Consider the following 10,226-nt stretch of genomic DNA (forward strand, 5'->3'; position numbering starts at 1 on the left):
CCATCATTTAATGTCTCTAGCCCCCCCCCCCCCCCCCCCCCCCCCCTCCCCCCATCCCCTGCCAACAATTTCATCCTCAAGCTGGATCAAAACTATTACATCAGTAGTCTGGAGCTGGTGTCAGAAGAGTCTTGATGAAGTCTGCATACTTAACTTGTCCATTTGGTTGGATCTTTGCCTCCCTGAATAATGCATCAACTGAAAATAAAAGTATTTGTGTAATGATCAAGAGTATGAAATGAGAATCTGTAAATCACTACTTCAAATAAAACATTAGTTTTCATTTCAGTATTAACTTTGATAAATTGTGAAGGAACCAAATATGTTTTGACCGATGGGAAGCATAGCAAAAGCAGAAGTTAAAATATATTCGTGTACAAGGATGCACAGTAACCACAACTCATACAAGAAACTAAAATAACATAATAAGTAAACAAATTATTGTCAGTAGAAAAACACAACACATTTTCACCTTCTCTTTTGTTCAGTTTTTCCCCAAATTGTGTCAGAATATTCTTGACCTCCGATGCATTCACGTATCCTCGTCGTTGAATATCATGTGACTGGAACGCTGCCACAAGTTCCTCCTGACACTTCTCATTCTGGGAATGTTCATGCATGATATCCAGGAAAGTGGCAAAATCAATCTTGCCCTCTGGAATTCAAAACAGGTAAGGAATAGAATAAATCTGAAGATAATAGTACATAACAGAGCTGATGAAATTCTTTTCAGAATGAATCTTATTTTAGAGCGCTGAATGCTACAGTATTTATTCATGTTAATGAAGGTTTAAAACTGGATTGATTTTGGATCGTATCACTGAGTATTGATACTAGCAAAATTCTTAAGTAGTTTAATGTGGTTCTCAGAATCAGATCCCTTATCTATGCACAAAGCGATCACTTACTTTCTGACATGTAAATCATTAAATTAAATTAATAATATGAAATTATTAATAGTTGAAAAGTTTTCATTCATGATAGTTTTACAGTATTTGAAATACCTGTTGACTGTTTCATCTGTTCACACTGACAGACTTGGTCACAATTGCTATCATATGTATCATAAATGATAACTTTTCAACTATCAAAAACTATTTTCACTTTTGAAATTATTAAGTCTAAAATATTATACTAACCTTTCTGGTATTTTTTGTAATACGTTTGCAACTCTACAATGGTTGGGCTATAGCCTAATGATCTCATAATGATCTTTAACTCCTCTACATTGACAATATGCCTTTGTCTTGCATAGAAGGAAAAACATTCCTTGAACTCTGAAAGAGATTAATATAACTTATAAGTAATCACAAGTTGTGAGTATTTTATTTTAAAATAATAATTCATAAAATTTTAATTATGCCATTCAGACTTAAATGATTCAGTGATTGAAACAGTACATGAGATTTAGTCAAGAAATGTATCTTAACTGTTTAATTAGAAAAGAGTCTGCTTGGTTGGGAATTTAGGGCGTGTCCAACTTCGGCAGTGTACTGAATCAGTAACTCATCAGAATAAAATACTTATATCTCAACGGGAAAACTATGCAATAAAATAACCAGTGAACCTGGTATTTGCACTTACCATCTATGTCACTCTTGCTAAAGAATCGGGCCTGAAAAGATAAAGAAATATTTTAAGAGTTTTGATGCTGTTGCAGAGTTATAAAGTGAAAAATTAGAAATAAATGAAACGGTACTCACCATCTTGAATGATCCCGCACTTAATTATGTTTTGTAAATGTTTCTTATTTCAAATAAAATGTATTAAATGGTGTTATAAAAATAAAAAAATATTTGATGTATAGAAAAGATGTGTCAGTTAAAATCCCATTCATTCAATTGAGTATTTGATGGAAAGAATTCAGGGTGACTTGAACGACCTTCACCTTTGAATTTATTCTGCATCAGTAGCTAACGCATTGGTTATTTACAGGAGTATTTACAAGATGAATAATAGTTTGAAGAAGATGTGAAAGTTAAACAATTTGATTCAGTACGAGAGGGTGCATCCATGTAAATGGTGAGCAAAGAATTGAAATATTTTGAGATATCTATCTTACCATTCTATTTCTAACGTAAACGAATGTTTTCATTCAATTTCAAGTTGGCCATACCTACATGTAAGTCATGCCCTTCTGGGGACATCTGTTGCAATTTCCTACGTCTTGAGGGTGGTGGAAAGGAGCTATTTGATTTTAAAGTTTATGTGTTTTGTTCTTATCTGTGGCCATTTATCATTGTTTCCAGATGGCCATACCTGAGTGAAGCCATTTATCCATTATGCTAGCTACTCCTACCTTGTGTAGCTGATACCATTCCCACTAGTTGTATGATGTAATACTTATTTAGTTATGTAAGACCGAATTATGGCCATATAGATTAACTTCTTGATTTAGTAAATTTTCAATTATTTTCTCAATGATATTTTACAGGTGGGCCAATTTAGTACAGTATCATTAGGGATGTACATATGTATGTACCCCCATTACACCAATTGGGGGGGGGGGGGGGAGTCTTTGGAAAAATGATGTTAAATAGGTCAAAACATTATCTGTCTGTTTACAAGAAAGTTTTATAATTCACAAATGTATTCTTACAAAGTTGTTAGTTTTTTGTAATTGAAAGTTGTGCTCATGATCAGTAAAGAATGTTACTTTTACAAAAGATGATTTCTTTTCTTCTTAAATCAAATGGTGAATGTGCCAGGTGCATGTCAAAAGAAGTCAAAATTAAGCGTAGGAATAAAATTCAAGACAATTTATGAACATTATATTCCAAAATTATTGAGATGCAAATTACTTTTTTAAAGAATGCAATTTTTGAAGTGTATCAAAATTGATACGAATGTACAATGGATATATGTGTAGCAGTTAGTATTTAACCAGAAAAATTTAATTACTAAAAAAAAAAAGAATCTATCCTTTTCTTGTCTACTCTCAGTGAACACACAGGATTTCACCTGCATCAAGATATAACTTGAGCAGCTGCAGTCTATGATTTACATAAAATATAAGCTGAATATTAATAAAATTACCAAAAATTATTATAATCTGTTTGAAATCTTTCTTATCATATTTATTTTTCTTTAAAACCAACCATGTTGGTTACCAATCGTCAGATATTTCCAGTTTTATTCGCGCTGTTTTATCTTATATCAACATTATCTAATCAAATAGATAACATTCCAAAATTGTTAGGTGTTGAAAGAAATAGGTTCTATTGACTTTTGCATTTTAAAAACACATGTGTTTTATACTAACAGACAAAAATGAGATAAACTTGGAATTTCTTCAGGTGTTACCCTCTTATCTTTTTTCATTTATAAGAATACATTTAGCTGTATATTTTTCAGAGATGTTAGTCCTAAATATCAAAGAATAACAAAGCGGGCTAATGTTGACATTTGAAACTTATCTTCATTTCAAAATGATACTGTAGCCTCATATGGTTTCAAGATAATTAAGTATAAGATGTCAAAACCAAGTAATCATACTCACCCCTCCTTTACGGTCTTGTGAACGTGATGAGAGATTCATTTTTATACCTACATATGTGTAGGAATTGCTGGGACACAAACACACACACACACCCCTCTGATATAGCTGCCCTAATATGCAGTGTATCTATGCCTGGTATGCAGGATGGATGTACCTCACCAAGTGTAGATAAACCACAGGGCTGACATAGTAAACTTTGAACTCTGTACAGTCATTTGAATGAGATTAATGCCCCCTATTTTGTTTATGCCCCTCTGGTCACCCTTATTGTTTTATGGGTAGCATCTACTGAAGAGGCCAAGTCTAAGTTATGCACAATGTGTAAAGTTTGTGAGTTTTGCTCATGCCTATGCTAATGGTATAGACAAATCCATAGTAACTAGTTTTGTTGGTGTCCTGGTTTATAACTTGTGTATGACACTGTGGAATAGATAAGAGTGGGTTATACATGTGAGGACAAGTTAAAAGGTATAAATCCAGTTTAAAATTTTTATAGCATTTTGATAGTACAGATATGGTAAAAGAAGAAATCTTATCAAGTAGTTAAACTATAAAAAAAGAATTGCTTTAGATGATAAGATTTGTTTGTTCATAAAATGGCTTCAAATTGTACTAACAGCGTGGGCACTGGGGGTACTTGTGGTTTAACCAACCCATTATGTTTTTTAAGAAATCCATCTCATAGGTCGTCATGCTTTAAAATATACTTTATGAAAATTTGAACCTTCAAAAGGTGGTCATGCTTTAAGCTGCTCTTTTTAAAAATCTGAAAAGCGGGTAATATTTGGTTGATATGATCAACTGTGTTGCTTCAAATCTACATGTTGCAGGCAATCTAATTTAAGTGCTGAAATTTTCAGAAAAAGTCCATTTTTCCTGATTTATACCGAAAAAGCACTTTGTCCAAGAACAATGATTTATTTATTCATCTTTCTTTCAGATATGAATTCCAGTGTTCAATACGGGGTGTGATATGTGAAGCCACCATGGCTTCTGTTAAGGACAACACACCTGGCCTGGGTAAGACTGATCTGAAACTGGTCACTCCAGCAGTGACCAGGGGGGGCATCACACACATAGATGATGTGGGTCATGGAAAAGTGCATGATGAGGAGCATCATGAGGATGAATTCAAAATTAGCCAAAAAGTAAGTGTTTTAGGTACAAATTGACTACTGGTGAGATAAAAGATTGTTAGAAATTTCCTTTTACCAATGTATGAAAATGTGATACTCTGACCACTATATTTGCCAGGCTTGACAGCCATTTGCTGTTATCAACAATATAATGATCAGAAGAACATTAATGATTAGTCAGTTGAGTTGCAAGCACAAAATCTAAACTTGTTCATAAAGTGTCTTTATTGTACTTGGTATGCATTATTCATAACCTTCAGTTGTTTATCTGTTCTAATGGCACAATTTTTCAGGTGTCAAATAAGTATAAAATTTTCACCTCCTTGACTGCGGGTGCTGTTGCTGGTGCTGTTGCAAAGACAACCATAGCCCCTTTGGACAGGACAAAAATAAACTTTCAAAGTTAGTTGCTTTGTGATATTGTTTTGCCTTCAAAGAATCTATAACCTCTCTCTGTCTGTCTGTCTGTGTCTGTATATAATTATCAAGTTCTCCAAATTAGTCAATCTACACAAAAAAATCTGACAAAAAATGATGCCAGAAATGTAGAGTAACAGTGTAGATTTTAATCATCGGTATAAATTTTTACTTCCAGTCTCACAGACTCCATATTCCTACAAAGGAGCTTTCTTATTTATAAAGAATACTGTGAAGAATGAGGGGTTCTTCACGCTGTGGCGGGGTAATTCTGCAACCATGGCCAGGATTATCCCCTATGCTGCAATACAGTATGCTGCCCATGAACAGTGGAAACGATTGCTCAATCCAGAAAACAATAGGTAATGATGATCCAGTAAGGCAGAAAAGTATCAATCTAAACTTTGTGGTTATTTAAACTTCAAAAGCAAGAACTGTATAAAATTAAGACTTCAACTAATTTAACTCCTCACTTATTCTGATGTATTACTTTTTCATGATTTATCACTTTTAGTTATTCATAAAAATGTGATTCACATAAACTCGATTTTCACTTATAAATCAATACACCTTAAGTGTTGCTTACACAGCATTTTTTCTGAAATTTATTTACTCATTTTCATTGTTTTTAATGAGTAATTACAATATCTTTGTTGAAAAACGTTTACCTTTTTGTTATACACCTTTGAAATACAAATTTTAGATTATTGCATAATGTTAAAAAAAGCAGTGGACTTGTTTTGTTGACCACATTAATGAAACTCTTAATACATGAATTAAATTTTTTTTTAGAAGCATGCCTAGAAGTCTTCCGCCTGGCAGGCGATTTGTAGCAGGCTCTTTAGCAGGGATGACTTCTGTGGCTGCGACATACCCTTTAGACATGGTCAGGGCTCGAATGGCTGTCACGCTCAAATGCAGGTAGAACTTAACATTTGTAGTTGTGACCTTGACTGAAAAAAATCCTGGAGTACTTTTGGGCAACTGATAGTGATAAATGTGGGGAAATGCATGCTGTGTTTGTACATTGTTGATAAAATGACTTGGAAGTCATGGGCTTTCAGAAGTTATTTTGCTATAAAGGAACTGTAACATTTTGTATGAAAATATGTTTGGGTTTTCTATTAAGATGTGGATTTGGTTTGTAGATACACTTGATATCTCAGTTTTACATGTCTGATTAAAAATGATGCCAAATAGATAACATTCACATACAATTTTTAAATATTTTTAAATTGAAAACCAAAAGTCACAAGATTCATCATAAATGATAATTTATTTGTTTTTAAAACTCTCGGGTATAAATATCACATTACTTGTATTACCCGAGCACATTCTTATATTCTTTTGAAAATCACCTCTAGGTATAAAAGCCTGTGGGAAGTTTTCTTCAAAATTTACCGAGAAGAAGGTATCCTCACATTATACAGAGGTTTCATACCTTCCTTTCTGGGAGCAGTTCCTTACTTAGGCACAAGCTTCTTTACTTATGAAACATGCAAGAAATTACTCTACGGTAAGAAATGATGATCTTTTCCAGTGTTGCGCAAATCAGTTGCTTTTGCCTGTGTGATTCAAGTCCTTGTCATCTCTTCCACTCCCCTCACTCATGAACTAACTGTTCTGTTCCATTTGTTTCAAACATGCAAATCAAACAGCAAAAAAGTTTTGTTTCCCCCGTACTTACCCCAGTTTGAGCTTCTCTCTTTTAATGTGCTGGCACAGTAGTACCTGAACAAAGTGCAATCTTCACCCCTGTCCAGGTGCAGTTACTCAGCACACAAGATTTTCCTTGATATATGAACTGTGGCAGTTTGTCTGAACATTTGCCAGTTTAGGCTGGCTAGTTTGTCACGTTTGTCCCACCATATAAAAAAATTGACTCTGAAAATTGCAGCAACAGAACTCGAGTTTCAATAGGAAACCAAGCACCCCCTGCATACTTTTCAAAATTCAGTGCCAGGCAATGCAGCTGATTTGCTTTAATTTTGGTAAAGTCTTTTCATCAGTACAGCCCTTCATTTCAGGTATCACAGTCTTTTTGAGGTGATTGTGAAAATTTACCAGGAAGAAGGAATCCGAACTCTTTACAGAGGGTTTACGCCTACTGTACTAGGCTCAATTCCTTACTCAGGAACAAGTTTCTTTACATATGAAACAATGAAGAAAAATTATTTTGGTAAGAGTACCAGCCTGCGGCTTTGAGCTTGATGTACAAATAACATGTGATTGTAGTCCTTTACACAGGCATGAGATTGATATTTTTGTCTGAAAAATTGGAAACAAGTTGGCAACGTAACTGCCCAAAAAGTTAAGTGGAAACATTAGTAAATTTGGAAAAATCTCATGTCTGCTCAAGAAACCTCACTGCAGTGGAAAATTTGAATTCGCTCCCTGCTAATGACTAACTAGATTATAAATAGTTAGTACAGGTTTCTTTGTAATTTTTGTTTTACTAAATATCAGTGTGCTTTTGAATCTGAATTATGCACAGGCTGTGAAATGTCTTTGGTTGCACCTCATATTATATATGTTATTGTCCCTAACATATGTATTTATCCTCCTTTACACATTAAGACTATTTGGTGCATACTTATTTAATGTTTTATCCAGGCACAAAGTCTGCATAGGAACCATTTAGTCTCTGTGCTTGATAAAGAACTAACCTAATCAATTAATCCTAGGTGGTAAAGGTTTACAAGGTGTTACAGCATGAAGCCTATGTGGTCTTTAATATGAATGGTGTGCAGGGATTAAATGTTTCTGCTTATTGCACTTTATATCATTTTACTTGCTCCTTATTTCAGTGTTCATTTCATTTTGCTGAAATGTCATAATGAATGTTTAGAGGCATCTCCATTTTATGTCAACCAATTATTGTTGGACAAGTTGAATATTTAAATGATGTGGTTACATTAATGTGTTCGTCCTGCAGTGGGGAAAGGGACAAACTTTGGGAAACCAACTGAATCAAACATTATTTGGGAACTTAATTCTCTCTTTGGTGATTTTTGACATCATTTCTTTTTAATCAGCATTTTGTAGTTGGACTTTAAGGGAATGTGTTTTCAAAGGTTTTTAAAAACATTTTACATTATTAAGCATGAAGGCATAGGGTGCTGCCTTTGGATCCCATAACTACTATGCAATATCATAATGTTTTACAGTTAATATGCAGATCATCTTCACTGAATTGAATACCAAGGTTTTTGTGACAGTGCCAATTTGCTTGTAAATTCCCCCCGAGTAGCCCTCCCTTATATAAAAGTCAAGTTTTGAGTGGTTTGTTTTACAGAATACTCTGGTGGCAAAGATCCATCCGCCTACCAGAGGCTGTGTTTTGGTGCCCTGGCAGGTCTGTGCGGCCAGTCTGCCTCTTACCCTCTGGACATTGTGCGAAGGAGGATGCAAACTGCTGGTAAGGAACATTTGGTTTGGCAAAAAGAGATTGCCCAAAATGATCAAGTTCCGACTAAAAAGTCATAATTTAAAAATTCGAGGTGACACAAGGAAACTCACAGGACAAAAACATCTTGAAATATGATATCATGACATATTTATTTTTGTGGAATTTCTTTGTGGTGTCTCACCATTATCTGTGCAGTATTCTTGGGGGGAAAAAAATCCCTACAGTTTGTGATCAGTGCAGTTTTTCTCATGGAACACTTCTTGAAATACTGATTTATTTTATCAGTAAATGTCAGTGGAGCATGATCCAGATGCTAATTTGCTAGTAAATAAGAACTTTAAGTAATTTACTTTGCTTTGGCTACATAGTTCATGTTTTTTTTTAGGTATAAACTGTCAGTATCTGTTTAATTTTTTAGGTGTCACTGGCAAAAGTAGTGAATACACAGGTATTATTAGAACAATGAGGAAAGTGGTCCAGGCAGAGGGAGTGATAGGGGGCCTTTACAAGGGACTTTCCATGAACTGGATAAAAGGACCCATTGCAGTGGGAATAAGTTTTACAACTTTTGAGACAGTGCAAAAATACCTTAGAAGTTTATCAATTTTCCAGGATTCTGATCATGGCTGAAATTTGACATCAGCTACAGGTAAACAGGCAGAGCAAGACAATTGTTAATGCTATTTAGTGAAAATGTGAATGAAGAACTTAAAACGCACAGAATGTTTTCCTATGTTAGCTGTTTGGAAAACAGTAGAGAACTGTTTCTTAAGTGATTATCAAGTATAGGTTCATGTTGAAAATAATGGAAGTCATTCATCATAAAAAAATCCATAACAATGCAATTCCAAATAGCGTTGTGGCAATTCAGGATTGTTCAGCTGTTATCCACAATTTATCAGGTTTGCTGCTTCTCTTTGGCAAATTCAACACATAACTGCCATTATATTAATCATTAAAAAACTTTAAGACCATTAAACATAACAGTATTGACAATGTTAGAATGTGTGTGACACTTAGAGAAAGGGCACTCTTTGAAACTAGATGTATTTTTAGACCTCTGCATATAGCCTGTGATATCTAGTTTTAATTAAAATACATTTATAAATGAAAGGTCATCAAAGGTCAGTACATTGATGAAAGGGTCATGATAAATGAGTCACGCTAAGTAATTTCATCAAACATGAATTGTTACTGATATACTGAGAAATTTACCTTTAATAAAATGGAATTTGTAGAAGATAGAGGGCAGAAATAATTGCAGTATATTTCTTTTAGGAAAAAAAAAAGAGTACATAAATTTTAATGAGTATGTACCATTTTCACCTCAACTACCAGGGTTGTCAAATGTCATGTGTATTTTACACAGATACAAATAAGTTCTGGATGCTCTGAGATTTGAGGTGCCTCTATAGTGTCATATTAAAAGGAGTGTTAAATTTAAATAGGAGCATTAAAATGGTGCCAATTATTTGTTAACAAGAATGCATGACTAACAATGAAAATTGGCATTGAAATGTTAGTTATTAATTTTTCAGAAACATAAGCACTAAAATTATTTTAATGTCTGTAACATTTTAAAGTGAATTTGTTACAATTTTTTATTCAGTAATAAATATGTATGTTGGCATACAACATGAAAGGCAGTTTATGGTCAGTTGACTTTTACTGTGCTCTCAGCTTCAACTGGTTGAACATTTGGGCCCTATTTTACCAGAAAAACTATGCCAATAGTTGGTCTTAACTTTAACAGGGCTGGACATTA

General features: G+C 34.0%; 2 protein-coding genes across 7 annotated transcripts; one reads left to right on the forward strand and one right to left on the reverse strand.

The window, feature by feature from the left end:
• Positions 1 to 35: 35 nt before the first annotated feature.
• Positions 36 to 3,672, reverse strand: LOC106161591 (calmodulin-like protein 4). Of its 4 annotated transcripts, none has more exons than XM_013538592.2 (5): positions 3,500 to 3,672; positions 1,585 to 1,615; positions 1,140 to 1,277; positions 473 to 655; positions 36 to 198 (listed from the first exon to the last, which is right to left on the reverse strand). In XM_013538592.2, exons 1-5 carry the CDS (start codon positions 3,536 to 3,538, stop codon positions 101 to 103), a joined length of 489 nt encoding a protein of 162 aa, XP_013394046.1. In that variant the 5' UTR covers positions 3,539 to 3,672; the 3' UTR covers positions 36 to 100. The 4 variants fall into 4 exon arrangements, with proteins under 4 accessions (XP_013394046.1, XP_086860728.1, XP_013394047.2 ...); XM_087004602.1 differs by lacking the exon at positions 3,500 to 3,672 and adding an exon at positions 2,121 to 2,162; XM_013538593.2 differs by lacking the exon at positions 3,500 to 3,672 and adding an exon at positions 2,063 to 2,110.
• On the forward strand, positions 1,865 to 10,107 carry LOC106156037 (mitochondrial coenzyme A transporter SLC25A42). 3 transcript variants are annotated; one of them, XM_087004598.1, is made up of 8 exons: positions 1,865 to 2,022; positions 4,440 to 4,647; positions 4,929 to 5,037; positions 5,231 to 5,414; positions 5,845 to 5,973; positions 6,417 to 6,568; positions 8,348 to 8,470; positions 8,880 to 10,107. In XM_087004598.1, the coding sequence occupies exons 2-8, from the start codon at positions 4,486 to 4,488 to the stop codon at positions 9,089 to 9,091; spliced, it is 1,071 nt and encodes a 356-aa protein (XP_086860724.1). In that variant the 5' UTR covers positions 1,865 to 2,022; positions 4,440 to 4,485; the 3' UTR covers positions 9,092 to 10,107. The 3 variants fall into 3 exon arrangements, with proteins under 3 accessions (XP_086860724.1, XP_086860723.1, XP_086860725.1); XM_087004597.1 differs by lacking the exon at positions 6,417 to 6,568 and adding an exon at positions 7,080 to 7,231; XM_087004599.1 differs by lacking the exons at positions 1,865 to 2,022; positions 6,417 to 6,568 and adding exons at positions 3,781 to 3,967; positions 7,080 to 7,231.
• The last annotated feature ends 119 nt before the right edge of the window (positions 10,108 to 10,226 follow it).

This window comes from Lingula anatina, chromosome 2 (genome assembly GCF_051362555.1).
Source record: "Lingula anatina isolate TDL-2025a chromosome 2, LinAna3.0, whole genome shotgun sequence".
Classification (NCBI taxonomy): Eukaryota; Metazoa; Brachiopoda; class Lingulata; order Lingulida; family Lingulidae; genus Lingula; species Lingula anatina.

Bases quoted from the DNA above. Each gene is read 5' to 3' on its own strand.
- LOC106156037 (XM_087004598.1), top strand. From the start codon at position 4,486: ATGGCTTCTGTTAAGGACAACACACCTGGCCTGGGTAAGACTGATCTG. The intron at 4,648-4,928 runs GTAAGTGTTTTA...ACAATTTTTCAG, and splicing joins AATTCAAAATTAGCCAAAAA to GTGTCAAATAAGTATAAAAT. The intron at 8,471-8,879 runs GTAAGGAACATT...TTAATTTTTTAG, and splicing joins AAGGAGGATGCAAACTGCTG to GTGTCACTGGCAAAAGTAGT.
- LOC106161591 (XM_013538592.2), bottom strand. From the start codon at position 3,538: ATGAATCTCTCATCACGTTCACAAGACCGTAAAGGAGGG. The intron at 1,616-3,499 runs GTGAGTATGATT...TTATCTTTTCAG, and splicing joins CACAAGACCGTAAAGGAGGG to GCCCGATTCTTTAGCAAGAG. The intron at 656-1,139 runs GTTAGTATAATA...TTTGAATTCCAG, and splicing joins TTACAAAAAATACCAGAAAG to AGGGCAAGATTGATTTTGCC.